Source organism: Lontra canadensis, unplaced genomic scaffold (genome assembly GCF_010015895.1).
Source record: "Lontra canadensis isolate GAN:19392208 unplaced genomic scaffold, GSC_riverotter_1.0 scaffold128, whole genome shotgun sequence".
Classification (NCBI taxonomy): domain Eukaryota; kingdom Metazoa; phylum Chordata; class Mammalia; order Carnivora; family Mustelidae; genus Lontra; species Lontra canadensis.
This window is the reverse complement of record NW_022631122.1, coordinates 3,966,984-3,979,949: the sequence shown is the minus strand read 5'-3', so window position 1 is coordinate 3,979,949 and position 12,966 is coordinate 3,966,984. Positions and strand designations below refer to the sequence as shown.

Genomic DNA, 12,966 nt, shown 5'->3' with positions numbered 1-12,966 from the left:
TTTTAAAACTGGGTGAATGACCCAGATGGTCGTTGTGTATTTCACAGACCTTGAAAGTTATATTTGGCAACCACAGAGACACTGGGCTGTTTGATAAGGGAGCCAGAGGCTGTGGATCCTATTGCCTGTAAGTAGCAGGCATTTAATTAGCCTTGTTCAATAGTGAAAGAAGGATAGGAATTTGGAAACTATGTAAATAGGTAAAAACAATGTAAAATAGGGTTCCATAACTGCAACAGTGTAAACTGTTTGGGGATAAAAGGGAAAAACAAGCCAAAGTGAAAACAGTTCGGCAGTGTTTCTTAACCTTATCACCTTCCCCCAAAACCGTTTTAGACCTTTTTTCCCCAGCTGTGCTTACTCCTCCCATAAATGTTAATACCAGATATACTGTAAGTCAATGTGCTGTGTGTGTATCTGTGCTTTGTACATAAAAAGAACAAGCGGGGCGCCTTGTGGCTTAGTTGTTTGAGTGTCTGACTTCGGCTCAGTTCATGATCCTGGGGTGCTGAAATTGAGCCCCACATTGGGCTCCCTGCTCAGCGAGAATTTGCTTCTCCCACTGACCCTCCCCCTGCTCATGCTCTCTTTCTCTTTCTCAAATAAGTAAAATTATTTTTAAAAAAAAAGAAAAGAAAAAAGTGCACACCCAGGATTTTCATCCCCCAAGAACTAATTTTCACCCCTTAGGGCAGTGTCCTCAGCCATAACTGCCCTATCCCATCACCCTCAGGAAAACCCTCAGGAAAATGCCTGTGTTCAGGGTTGTAATTCTGGGGGATTTGCGTCTTTTGTATCTTTGGCTTCACTCTTAGATCATCTTTTCAGTAAAAATGACTGAGCTCCTGGGTGTGCCTCTTGGCCTGTCTCACTTGATCTGTGGAACTCATGCTGTGGGAAGACAGGGCTCTGGGCAGAGAACGGGGTGCTGACTGCCCAGAGATAAGGCTGCCCAGACGGTCCCTCCTGAGGGTCTGCTTCTCTCCTGAGCAAGAAGATAGCTTCTCCTAAAACACAAAGCCTTGTGGTTGTGGAGCTGGCAAAATCCTTCCATTGTCTTAGAGCAGCTGGGCAAGACATGGGAGACTGTCAGATCCTTTCCCTGAGGCGGCCTTGCTCAGCTGGGTGTCCTCTCCTGAACAGGACCCACAAAATGACCCTAGAGCCTGGAGGCCCCTTTGCAGTGCACAGGAGAAAAGTTAGTCCGTTACCCACATTGGATATCCTGGAGCATGGAGGCTTCATTCTCTGCAAGTTGGCACTGGCCCGGGCACATGGAAGCGGGTTGACAGGGTGTGGCTCCAAGGGGTAGACAGAGAAGAGAGTGTCTGGTGGCTGGAACCCCAGGCTGTGGCCCCTAGATCTCTGTCTGTTGGTGCCTGGGAAAAAGTGAGAGGGAGACATTGGGCGCACAGAGTAGGGTGGCAGGAGCTCATCGCCCCAGGTCCAGCCGGGGAGGTCCAGGTGGTGCGCGTACCTCGGGCTGCAGGGAGGAGGACGAGTTAGCGCAGAAGGCGCGCAGAACACTGCCTGCTGTGTAGCAAGTACTTGAGAACTGTGATGTACTGTTCTGGCCCTGAATCCCGGAGCTCCTGTGCTTGTGGACAGATGACAGTAATGGTGGGGCAGATGGCACAGAGTGCGCTTCGGGTGCTCACGGGTGAGTGAGTGAAGCCATGGGCCTGGTTTTGGCCGATGAGATGGGAGCAGAAGGCCTACACGTCTTCAGGCCAAGAACGGGGTTGTCAGTGCTCAGCGCTCTCCCTTTTCCCATCGGCATACTGACTGATGACATGATGCTGCTCTGTCCTCGGGGTCCCTGGGGCTGGCGGTGATGACAAGAACACTCCCACACTCCCCTACCCGCCACCACCAAGCTGTGATGTGTGTGGCATGAGCAAGGGACAAACCTCTGTGCTCTGAAGCCGCTGACGTTTGGGGGTGTTTGTTGATGCGATGTAACTCAGCCCACCCTGATTAGAGCGGACGGTCCCGATCGCGTCAGGCTTGGTTACGGGGATCGCAGCTTCTGGGGGAGAGGCCCAGCACAGCAGAGGCCCACCGTAGTGGTGCATTTGGTCTGGCTCCCCTCCTGGCCGGAGTTCCGTGCTGAGGCTTTGCAACAAGTGTTGCTTCCTCTCCCAGCAGGGTTGCACAGCCTTGACCCCTTACCTCCTGTCCTGTGCCTGTTCTAGGAAGGCAGAGCCTGGTGCCCCGGGTAAGCCAGCGCAGCGCAGCCCCAAGCCCTTCCCCTGAGCAGCATTTCCACACCAGTGGCGTTGGCAGCCATCTCAAATGCATCTGTCAACTCTAGTAATAGCCCCCCAGCTTCCCGGCCAGCAGAGGCTGTAGTAGGCTGGAGCTTGGCTATCAGTCATGGATGCCAAAGAAGCTGGCCTTCCTCAAGTGTGCCTAACATTTGGGGTCATTAAGTGAAAAGGCTGTAAAAAACATGGAAAAGGCACTGAAGCTTTTGCCCACCCTCTGGGTCTCCCAGGACCTCCCTTGCCCTTCCAGGCTTTGGCTGCAGGTGGACAGGTGGACCATGTGTAGGGAAGCCTTAGGACTCACTAAACCACCGGGGACACACCGTACAGGGAGCTGGGCATGTTTGAGAGGGTACGGTGGCACTGGATGTCCTGACCTCAGAACCGCAGGCGAGAGAACCAGGTTGTCCCACAGTGTGGTCTGCCAGAGATCTCCGAGTTGGCTGGGATTCTGCCCTGTGGGGAGGTGAGCTCTGGGGCAGGCTGACCTGCCGTCTCCCTTTCATGTGGGCCATCTGAAGCAGGGTCATGTTGGTACTGCTGAAAGAGGAACCTGGTTGTAACCCAGTGCTGGATGAAACAACACCCTTACCCCTTCCCTGAGCCATGCTCTGTTCTAGAACTGTCCCTGTGGCCAAGCCATTCCCCTGCAGGGGGAACGGGGGTGAGGCTGTGGGCTGGGGTGGGGCAAAGTTTCATCCAGCCAGCTAACCACATTGAGCAGAAGGTGTGTGTTACACAATTCTCCCCACTTTGCTGCAGGTTTGAGATCTTTCACAATAGAAATGGAAAACAAAATCGAAATAGAGACACAGCAAAAAGTACAAATAGTTCTAATCCTTTGTGGTTTAAATTAAAAACAGGGTACGTATAAGTTTTTGAATGTGTATAAAGTTTTATTTTTTTAAAGGACTCTTGAAAGGTAGAAGCATTTAGGGAAAGGACCCTTTGTCTGATGAGGCACTTGTATCTTGAATGATCTCGCTTCTAATTCAGTTACCGTGGTCATAGTGATTTTGCTTTCAATTAACAATAGATCTGTGTGCTTTGCAAGGGTGCTTAGTTTGCTTTCCACTTGAAAATTGGAAGAATGGATACCGCTGCACCCTGGGTGCTCCCTGAGGTGCTTGGGTCCCCAGGGGGTGGGGCAGGCGGGCACTTGAGCTGCCAGGTCACGTGGCCACCCCGAGATCCCTGCCTGGGAAGCGTGTTGCATCACTCAGCCCAGCGCCCGTGCGGTGTTTCACAGCACTTAACTCCTTCGTTTTTACAGCTCCCAGAGACACCGAGATCTAGTGGGCTTGACATACACCTTTGGTGTTTTTTTCTGATTGTAAAAATATTACATAATAATTTAAAAAAATCGAACAACTTATAAATGAATAATAGTGCAAATTGCCTTAATCAAAGCAGAGGGCAGGGACACTGGCTGGCTCTGTAGGACGCTACGCTGGCTCTGTACTCTTTATCTCAGGGTCATGAGTTCAAGTCTCATGGTGGGCGTAGAAATACTTTAAAAAAAGAGAAAAAGGGCGCCTGGGTGGCTCAGTGGGTTAAAGCCTCTGCCTTTGGCTCAGGTCATGGTCCCGGGGTCCTGGGATGGAGGCCCGCATCGGGCTCTCTGCTCGGCGGGGAGCCTGCTTCCTCTTCTCTCTCTGACTGCCTCTCTGCCTACTTGTGATCTCTCTCTCTGTCAAATAAATAAATAAAATCTTTAAAAAAAAAAAAGAAAGAAAGAAAAGAAAACCCAGACTAGAGGGTAGGGATAGAGTAAGGCTTAGGGGTGTCTTCTGTGTCCTTTGCTCAGTGACAGTGGTAACAAGTGGCAGTACTGAAACAGGCCACGGAGGGAGCGTGACCAGGCCACTTGAAATGCACATCATTTACTGTCTCCGTTGTCTCTCACTTGTTCTCCGTGTCGCTCTGTGGTTGAAAAAAACAGACCCAGAGAGATGAATTAACTTTCCCAACAGTGCACAGTAGTGGCTGCCTGGTCTTCAGCGTCCCCGTTCTAAGCAGTGGCCTTGAGGAACTGTGACCTCTCCTCCCTCCGCTCTGTCACAGTCGTCTATACAGCGGGGGCAGAATCCCACCATAAGCGTCTGCAGAGTAACTGCTGCCTCTCCCCGGGCGCGCTCCCGTCCTGCTCACACGTTAGCCTTGGTGTGATGCGTGTGCTCTGTGGGCCAGAGAGATCGTAGGAGCTCACCATCTTGTTTCATGGCCTTCAGCTTCGCCTGGTATCCAGCATGTGCTCAGTCAGGATTTGTCTTGGGCTTTGAGGTTGGGTGATGGGTGACCTTTGTGGTCACCGGGGGTCCTGTGTCTGGTGCCCCGGTTCGGACTAGCTGGCTGGGCCCACCTGCTGCCGCTGGGCTGCGTGAGGCAAGTTCCTCACACGCGTGTCTGGCACGTGGGCTCAGGTGGCCAGATGGAGGGGGAGAAGCTGGGCCACTCTCCGCCCCGCAGGGTAGGCCAGCGCCGCATCGTGGTGTGGTGGGCTCACGTCGTCTGGCTTCCCCTCAAGTGAGCACCTCGAGAGACGGAGTGGAAGCCGCCGGGCTCTGAAGGTCTGGGGCCACTGGTTGGCCCAGGGTCCCTTTGGCTCCATTTGGTCAGCCACAGTGCCACCACAGAACCCGCTCAGATGCAGAGGGAGGGGACATGGACCCTGCCCATCAGTGGGAGCTGTGTCACAGTTTGTGGGTGTCTCTGGTCCTGCCCCAGCCTCGTGTGGCTGTGCCCCTGACTGTGTCCCCGGCCTTTTCTCTTTCCTGAGTGCGGACCAGCCTTGTTTCTGCCTGGCCTTTGTGTTTGCCTTTCCTGCACCCAGAACCTTCCTTTCCCTGTCGTCACACCCCACTCCCTCTGGCCTCCGGGGAACAGCAGTAGAATTCATCCTCGTCTTGGGGAGTGCGTACTCCTGGCTGGTGGAGGGAGGAGGGGAGGGGGTTCATGCTACAGCCAAATGCAGTCGGGCCTTCTGGACAGTGGCACCAACAGCAGGATTTTGGTTTTGGTTTTTGTTTTTTTTAAAGATTTACTTACATATTTTAAAGAGAGCATGGGGGGAGGGGGAGAGGCAGAGGAAGGGAGACTCTCCAGCAGACCCCAGGCTGAGCACAGAGCCCACCGCAGAGCTCCATCTCAGGACCCTGAGATCAGGACCTGAGCCAAAATCAAGAGTCCAACTCAACCGACTGAGCCACCCAGGTGCCCCCCCCCCCCACAGCAGTTTTGATCATCTGTGATGCATTTTTTTCCCTGAGAATGGAGGCCTTCAGCTTTCTGGGGCTGGGATCTTTGGAGAGCATGGCGAGTTTCTTCTGGAAGTCTCACCCCCTTGGCTACTCTGTTTCCTTGTGCATTTAGGTAACTTTCCAAGGGCGATGGGAGAAGTGAGCTAGGTACGTGGTTATCTGGTGCATTTTAACTGCGTCTGTGCAGGTGAGGATTTCGGTGCGGGGAGCGGAGGTGCTGTCTGAGGGAGATCAGTGCCCCTCAGCAGGGTGACGGATTGCTGGCTGGAGCACGGCTGTTACTTCACGTGCCTTAAATCCATCAAAGCCCAGGAGGATGCTTAGGTAATCAGAAGAGTTCTCATGCACACAGTGTGAGAGCATCTGATTTATCATGGCCCCCAAGGCAGGGAGCCAAGGAGATGGCCCTGAACACACGTTCTTCAATGCCCGCCCCTCCTGCCACTGGACGGGAGCCCATGCGCACTCTGTGTATCCCCTGCCCCGCATAGGGCTGTGTGTGTAACTGCTAGTGAACACGGAAAAACCAGCTCCTAAAACCCATGCTCGATGTCTGGGGTGGCCCCCCTGCAGGTCAGAGCGGAGGGACCCACCCAGCAGAGACCCCTGACTGAGCAAGGAGCACAGCCCCAGGAAACTGATGTTCAGTGAGCACTTGTCCTGGTGGGCTCTCTAAGTGGCCAGTGACAGAAACCCCCATCAGACAAAAGGAAGGGGAGAGGCAGGCTCTCTGCAGGGACAAGAGGCCCTACTGTGCCTTCTCTGTGCAGTGCCTGTCTTGGGCAGTGTGGCCACCATCCAGTCCCCTGCCCTGCTCCAGTCCTGTCTGTACCTGCTTCGCTCCCTGTAGTTCCAATAAATGCCATAGACTAGAGTCTCCTTGACCCATCGTGGTGGCTAGGAGGACGGCACATGGATCGGCCCGGCCAGGGTCCCATTCAGGTAGCCCCAGGGCTCAAGGATGGGCTGCTTCGGCCAGCCAGGCCCGAATGCTCCGGCCCAACCACCTGGAGCAGAGGAGGCTGGTTCTGACAGCAGTCAGGGCGTCGGTGCTGAGGGGAGCCAGTGAGTGTCCACCCCGCGCATCCATTGTGCCCTGCCCCCCACCCCCAGGCCAGCCTTCACCATCCCAGCCTCCCTCTCTGTGACCGCAGAGCGGCTGAACTCCAGTAGACGCCCACTGGAGTGAGTTTCATGCCTTGTACATGTCTCCGGACTTCATCATGAGCAAAGGCAGGGGGTTCATTCAGTCAGATCAAGTGGCTGCTCTGTGCCAGGTTGCACTGCATGTTGGGGTCACATCAGTTAGCCCCACACATGGCCCCCACCTTCAGCAGGCTGGGGAGACAGGAGACAGATAAATGCATAATGTTATGTAGTGGTGGGTGCTGTGAGGAGGGCAGAAGTGGATGGGGGTGGAGAGGAGGTCAGGTTACCCTCTGAGGAGGTGACAGAGCGAGGCATGCAGAAAAGAAGTGACAACAGGGGAGACTTCCAGCCAAAGGAGCAGCATGTGAAAAGGTCCTGAGGCCCAGTAAGAAGTCCAGGGTGGCCTGAGAGGGAGAGCAGGGTGGGAAGTGGCAGAATGTGGGGAGAGAAGACAGCCAGCGGGGAAGGGTCGACTCATGTGGGGCCTGGCAGCCACGGTGACAACTTGAGACTTCTCTGAGGGTGTTGGGACACCCCTTGGTGGGTTGTGACTTGGCATGATGGAATCCAGGTGAGGATCCCTCTGGTGTCTGGAGGGGACCCAGATCATAGAGGACAGAAGCAGAACCAGGTGGGGGGTTTCCAGTAGTCCAGGGCAGAAGGTTCAGATTCGAGACTCAGGAGGTAGAGCCACAGGGCTTGCTGAGGGCTGGGTGTTGCTGGTGGGAGGGATGGGGTGACCCTGGAGGTTGGGCCCGAATAAGAAGGAGCATGTTGCTGCCATTGCCCATTTCCCTGGGCAGGGTGGGCAGCAGGTTCGGAGGAGATTCAGTGCTCTCCCGGACATGTGATGGTGGAGGTGACCGGCTTCCAGATGCTATGGGGTGAGGTGAGGAGCCCTCCGCAGGGCAGGTGGTGCCCAGGGCCCCCGGCTCTGAGCCTGTCCTCCCGTGCCGGCTAGCCCGGAGCTGAAGCACAGTCCTGGGGACCTGTGGGCCCGGCCGGAGACTTGTAGCTCCTGCGATTCCCTTCCTGTGTTTGGGTCTCAGCATCCTCATCTGTGAACTGGGGTAATGAGACCCTCCACCTCCAGGAATCATGATGCTTCTGGGATGCGATCACCTCACCTCAGGGTCTGGGGCAAGTCAGTGCATGCCTGATGGCTGCTGTCACTGCAAGATTGGCTCAGAACAGGCACTGCCCAAAAGGAGGTGGGACAATCTGGGGCCACAGCCAGGCAGGTGCCTCTGCTCTCGGCACGGAGGTGCCCAGACAGGCCGCTCTCTGGGGGTGGGAACCTGCTTGGGTGTGTGCGCCCAGGTCTGGCTCTCCGCCTATGCAGGGGATTTGCATCAGTGGGCAGGCCTCCTGGTGCTGAGCAAGACGTCAGTCAGCTCTGGAGGCCTGGGCTGCTCAGTCAGCATTGGCCTTGGAGAGCTTGCCACTTGACCTCCTTCTCGGGGCAGACACGGCTGCTCCACTTGGGTTTGCCCTGCTTTTTGACACTCTCTCATTCTTTGAGTTCTGTTTTACCCTGCATTTAGCCCCCCATAAGGAGTCTCCACCTGATTCCCTGAATCGGAGTCCTTGGAGGATCCCCCCAGCTTGGTGCACAGGTCAAAGGCCATAGCTTCGCTTCTGCCCAGGCACAGTGGGGACAGGGTGGATGGAGTCACTTGATAAATGACCGCATCTGGGAAAGTGGGAGCAAGATTTGGGGAAACGTGTTGCAGTGTCTGGAATTCGGATCTGGGCCAAGTACGGAGCTGCCAGTAAAGCCTCTGGGGGCCAGGCCACTGGAGCTTCTCCATCTCCGGGCCTCCCAGTTCCTGGGCCAGGCTCAGAGGTCATGTTCTGTAAAAAACTGCCAACAACTGAGTAACTCTGAGGTCCCAGCAGGGACTTTGTTTCACAGAAGAGAAAATGGGGGTTCGGGAGAGAGGGCGGTGGCTGAACGGGGACCCTCCGGTCCAGCCTGGACCTGGGCCCAGCTCTCTTTCCCTCGTGCCGGCTGCACCTCCCACCCCGTGGGCTAACCTCGTAACTGTGAGCCTGGTGGCCTGCAGTGGCAGCTGTGCACAGCAGTGTCCCTGGCAGGTCACCTGCCTGGAGCTTGGGGGCTAGGAACAGCACCGCCAGCCCCAGCCTCTGCCCTTTTCCTGCCTGGGCCCGGGAGCAGGGGCCTTGCCCAGGTGGCTCATCCTGTCCGGTTGTGGTTTCTCTGGTCCTTTGCCGGGGGAGGAGTGAGTGAGGAGACAGCAGAGCTCTTGGACGCTAATTTACAGTCTCAGCGAAGCATGAAATCGCTTCCTTCCTTTACCAGATTATTACTTAAGCAGAAAATTGACTTTGAGTGGGGGTTGGGGGTTAAATACTTTTGAAAATTAAAAAGGAAAAAGAAGAGGTTTGGGTTTTTTTGAGGGGGGCTCATTACCAGCAGGAAGAATGTAACACAGGCTTTGGGGGGTTCAGGATACTAATGCGGAGCAGCCCGCTGAGCCCCGAATCCTGGCCTGGCATTGGAGGGCACGGCGGTTGGGGGCAGGTGAGGTGCTCACTGTGGCCCAAGATCCTTGGAGTTGCCTATAGGGACTAAGGAGGCTCCTTTCCTTCTGGGTTTTCCAGAGGCTTCAGCTGAGGCAAATCTGGACTTCACGTCTTATTGTCACCCAGGCGCTTCTTGTGGCTGTCTTGTTGGGGACCTCAGAATCGAGCAGGTGTCTTGTAGGTGAAGCCACTCACTGGTCAGCCAGCTCTGCCTCCCAGCCCTTGCTGGGTCAGGAGGCCTTGGACGACCCTGGATCTGGAGAACACGTCTACACTGAGCCCTTGGGCTGTAGTGGCAGCTCTTGGGAATTTTCCAAGGGCAAGAGAGTTGAGGGACTTCAGCCAGTGCTGCTGGGAGCCCAGCTCAGGACAGGTTTCTCTGGGGGGATGGGGGAGGATATAAGACTCTGCATGGGGTCTGTGGCTCGTTGGGCTCATAGTGTGTCCAGCCTGCCACAGAAAACCCTGATGGAATCTGTCTCCTTGGGCCCATGGAGAGTAGAAATTGGGATTGGAACCGGGCAGCTGACGTGGGATGCGTGGCTCCAGCACTGTGGGGCAGCGAACTTGCTTCTCGGAGCCCTGGCTCCCCCAGCTGAGCCGTGTCCCCAGAGGACAGCTGGAGAATGGGATATGGCCCAGGGCCCATGCTACTTAGTTAGCCCTGCTCTGACCTGAAGTCTGCTGAATTTGGGCCATTCAGCAGACTTCAGGTCAGAGCAGGGCTAACTAAGTAGCTAAGGCCACTGTTCCCTTGACCATGGGAGGCAGCTGCAGCTCAGACTCACCCGAGGTGGTTCATTTCGAGGCCAAAGACATTTGGTTCCAAAGCTGGTCTGAAATCCAAAAGATCAGTTTCTGAAGGGAGAGGTAGACCCCAGCCGCTACCCCCACACCAGCGCTGGCTGAGGGGAGGGACAGGGCCGAGAGAGGAGGGCTGGGGCTGAAGGGTGGGCAACCTGGGCCGTCTGTGCCGGGAGCCAGGGCCTGGCCCTTCTCACCTGTGGCCTTGTCCCGCGGCAGGTCGGCTCAGCATGTCGGTCAGCGTCCACGAGACCCGGAAGTCGCGGAGCAGCACGGGCTCCATGAACATCACCCTCTTCCACAAAGCCTCCCACCCCGACTGCGTGCTGGCCCACCTCAACACGCTGCGCAAGCACTGCATGTTCACGGATGTCACGCTCTGGGCCGGCGACCGCGCCTTCCCCTGCCACCGCGCCGTGCTGGCCGCGTCCAGCCGCTACTTCGAGGCCATGTTCAGCCACGGCCTGCGGGAGAGCCGGGACGACACGGTCAACTTCCAGGACAACCTGCACCCCGAGGTGCTGGAGCTGCTGCTGGACTTCGCCTACTCGTCCCGCATCGTCATCAACGAGGAGAACGCCGAGTCGCTGCTGGAGGCCGGCGACATGCTACAGTTCCACGACGTGCGCGACGCCGCCGCCGAGTTCCTGGAGAAGAACCTGTTCCCCTCCAACTGCCTGGGCATGATGCTGCTCTCGGACGCGCACCAGTGCCGCAGGCTGTACGAGTTCTCCTGGCGCATGTGCCTGCTGCACTTCGAGACCGTGCGGCAGAGCGAGGACTTCAACAGCCTGTCCAAGGACACCCTGCTGGACCTCATCTCCAGCGACGAGCTGGAGACGGAGGACGAGCGCGTGGTCTTCGAGGCCATCCTCCAGTGGGTGAAGCACGACCTGCAGCAGAGGCAGGCCCACCTGCCCGAGCTGCTCCGGAGCGTGCGGCTGGCCCTGCTGCCGGCGGACTGCCTGAAGGAGGCCGTCTCCGGCGAGGCCCTCCTCATGGCCGACGAGCGCACCAGGCTCATCGTAGACGAGGCGCTCCGTTGCAAGACCAAGATCCTGCAGAATGACGGGGTGGTCACCAGCCCCTGCGCCCGGCCGCGCAAGGCGGGCCACACGCTGCTGATCCTGGGGGGCCAGACCTTCATGTGCGACAAGATCTACCAGGTGGACCACAAGGCCAAGGAGATCATCCCCAAGGCCGACCTGCCCAGCCCCCGGAAGGAATTCAGCGCCTCAGCCATCGGCTGCAAAGTCTACGTGACCGGGGGCCGGGGCTCTGAGAACGGGGTCTCTAAGGACGTGTGGGTGTATGACACTGTCCACGAGGAGTGGTCCAAGGCGGCACCCATGCTGATCGCCCGCTTTGGTCATGGCTCAGCAGAGCTGGAGCACTGCCTCTACGTGGTCGGGGGACACACTTCCCTGGCAGGCGTCTTCCCGGCCTCCCCTTCGGTCTCCCTCAAGCAGGTGGAGAAGTATGACCCCGGGGCTAACAAGTGGACGATGGTGGCCCCGTTGAGGGACGGAGTCAGCAACGCCGCCGTGGTGAGCGCCAAGCTGAAGCTCTTCGTTTTCGGGGGGACCAGCATCCACCGAGACATGGTGTCCAAGGTCCAGTGCTACGACCCCTCGGAGAACCGGTGGACCATCAAGGCCGAGTGCCCCCAGCCTTGGCGGTACACAGCAGCCGCCGTGCTGGGCAGCCAGATCTTCATCATGGGAGGTGACACGGAGTTCACGGCCGCCTCAGCCTACCGCTTCGACTGCGAGACCAACCAGTGGACGCGGATCGGGGACATGACTGCCAAACGCATGTCGTGCCATGCCCTGGCCTCGGGCAACAAGCTCTATGTGGTGGGGGGCTACTTCGGGACCCAGAGGTGTAAGACCCTGGACTGCTATGACCCCACTTCGGACACGTGGAACTGCATCACCACCGTGCCCTACTCGCTCATCCCCACGGCCTTTGTCAGCACCTGGAAGCACCTGCCGTCGTGAGGAGCACCTGCGGAGCCCGCCAGGTGAGTCCCCACAGCCTGGGGCTTGTTCCCACTCCCGGGCAGGGATACTGTGTCCGCCAGGGAGGGCTGAATGGGGCAGCAGGCGGCTGGGTGCTCTGGGAGCCTGTTCCAGATCCGGAGCTAAAGCCTAGCTCTGCCCCTTATTTGCCGTTGACCTTGAGCAGAGCACGTAAGGCCTCTGCCAAATGGGAACCACCACCTGATGGGTGCGGTGCGTCCCAGACACGGCTGCACGTCAGAATCCCTGGGGGTCTTTGACAGCACTACATGGACGTTGGGCCGCCGGCCAAGTCCAGGAGCAGCCCACACGCAAGGACATCCTCACGTCTGACACAGCGGTGAGTTAGGGCCTCCCCAGATCCCTCTCTGATGCGAGCATTCACGGGAAGGACTCACAGAGCGCACTGCAGGCGGTTGTGGTCACGGTCACAGCCTGCTATAGGAAGGGTTGGCCAAGTACAGATGACCGGGGCAGAGCCCTCCGCCCGTGCAGTCCGGACAGTGTCACTGTGCCGCCATAGGCGAGTGGACACACAGAATTTTGCCCACCGGGGATGCTCACACAAGCTCCAGACTTCTTCCCAGGGCCCCATCATGGAGGCTCGATGGGTTGTCCAAAGGGTTCCTCTCCGACTCCAGGCCAGCTGGTACAGCATGACCCAAAGCCCCTACCCAAAGTCGCACGATGTGCCCACTGCACCCATGCCCTAAACAAGGAGTCTATTGGGTACAGCTGTACCCAGAAGCCAAGGGCAAAGGCCAGGCTTCTTCATGACACAAGTGCTAAAGCCCACGCCACGCCCCAGACCAGGCGAGTCCAGTGTGCATCCAGCGTGCAAACGGCACCCCAGGGGCCCATGAGAAACAGGGATGGTGGACAGGTGCGCTCAAGTGGTGGGGGGCGTGCTGGAGCTGT

General features: G+C 57.3%; 1 protein-coding gene across 1 annotated transcript in view; it reads left to right on the top strand.

Annotated features, from left to right (window-relative positions):
- KLHL25 (kelch like family member 25) overlaps positions 1 to 12,966 on the top strand; it is a 32,658-nt gene that overhangs the window by 13,002 nt on the left and 6,690 nt on the right. The window contains exon 2 of the mRNA XM_032842335.1: positions 10,247 to 12,050. Within this exon, the coding sequence (XP_032698226.1) occupies positions 10,258 to 12,027 (1,770 nt within the window). The 5' untranslated portion in view covers positions 10,247 to 10,257 and the 3' untranslated portion in view covers positions 12,028 to 12,050. The remainder of the gene's footprint in view (positions 1 to 10,246; positions 12,051 to 12,966) is intronic.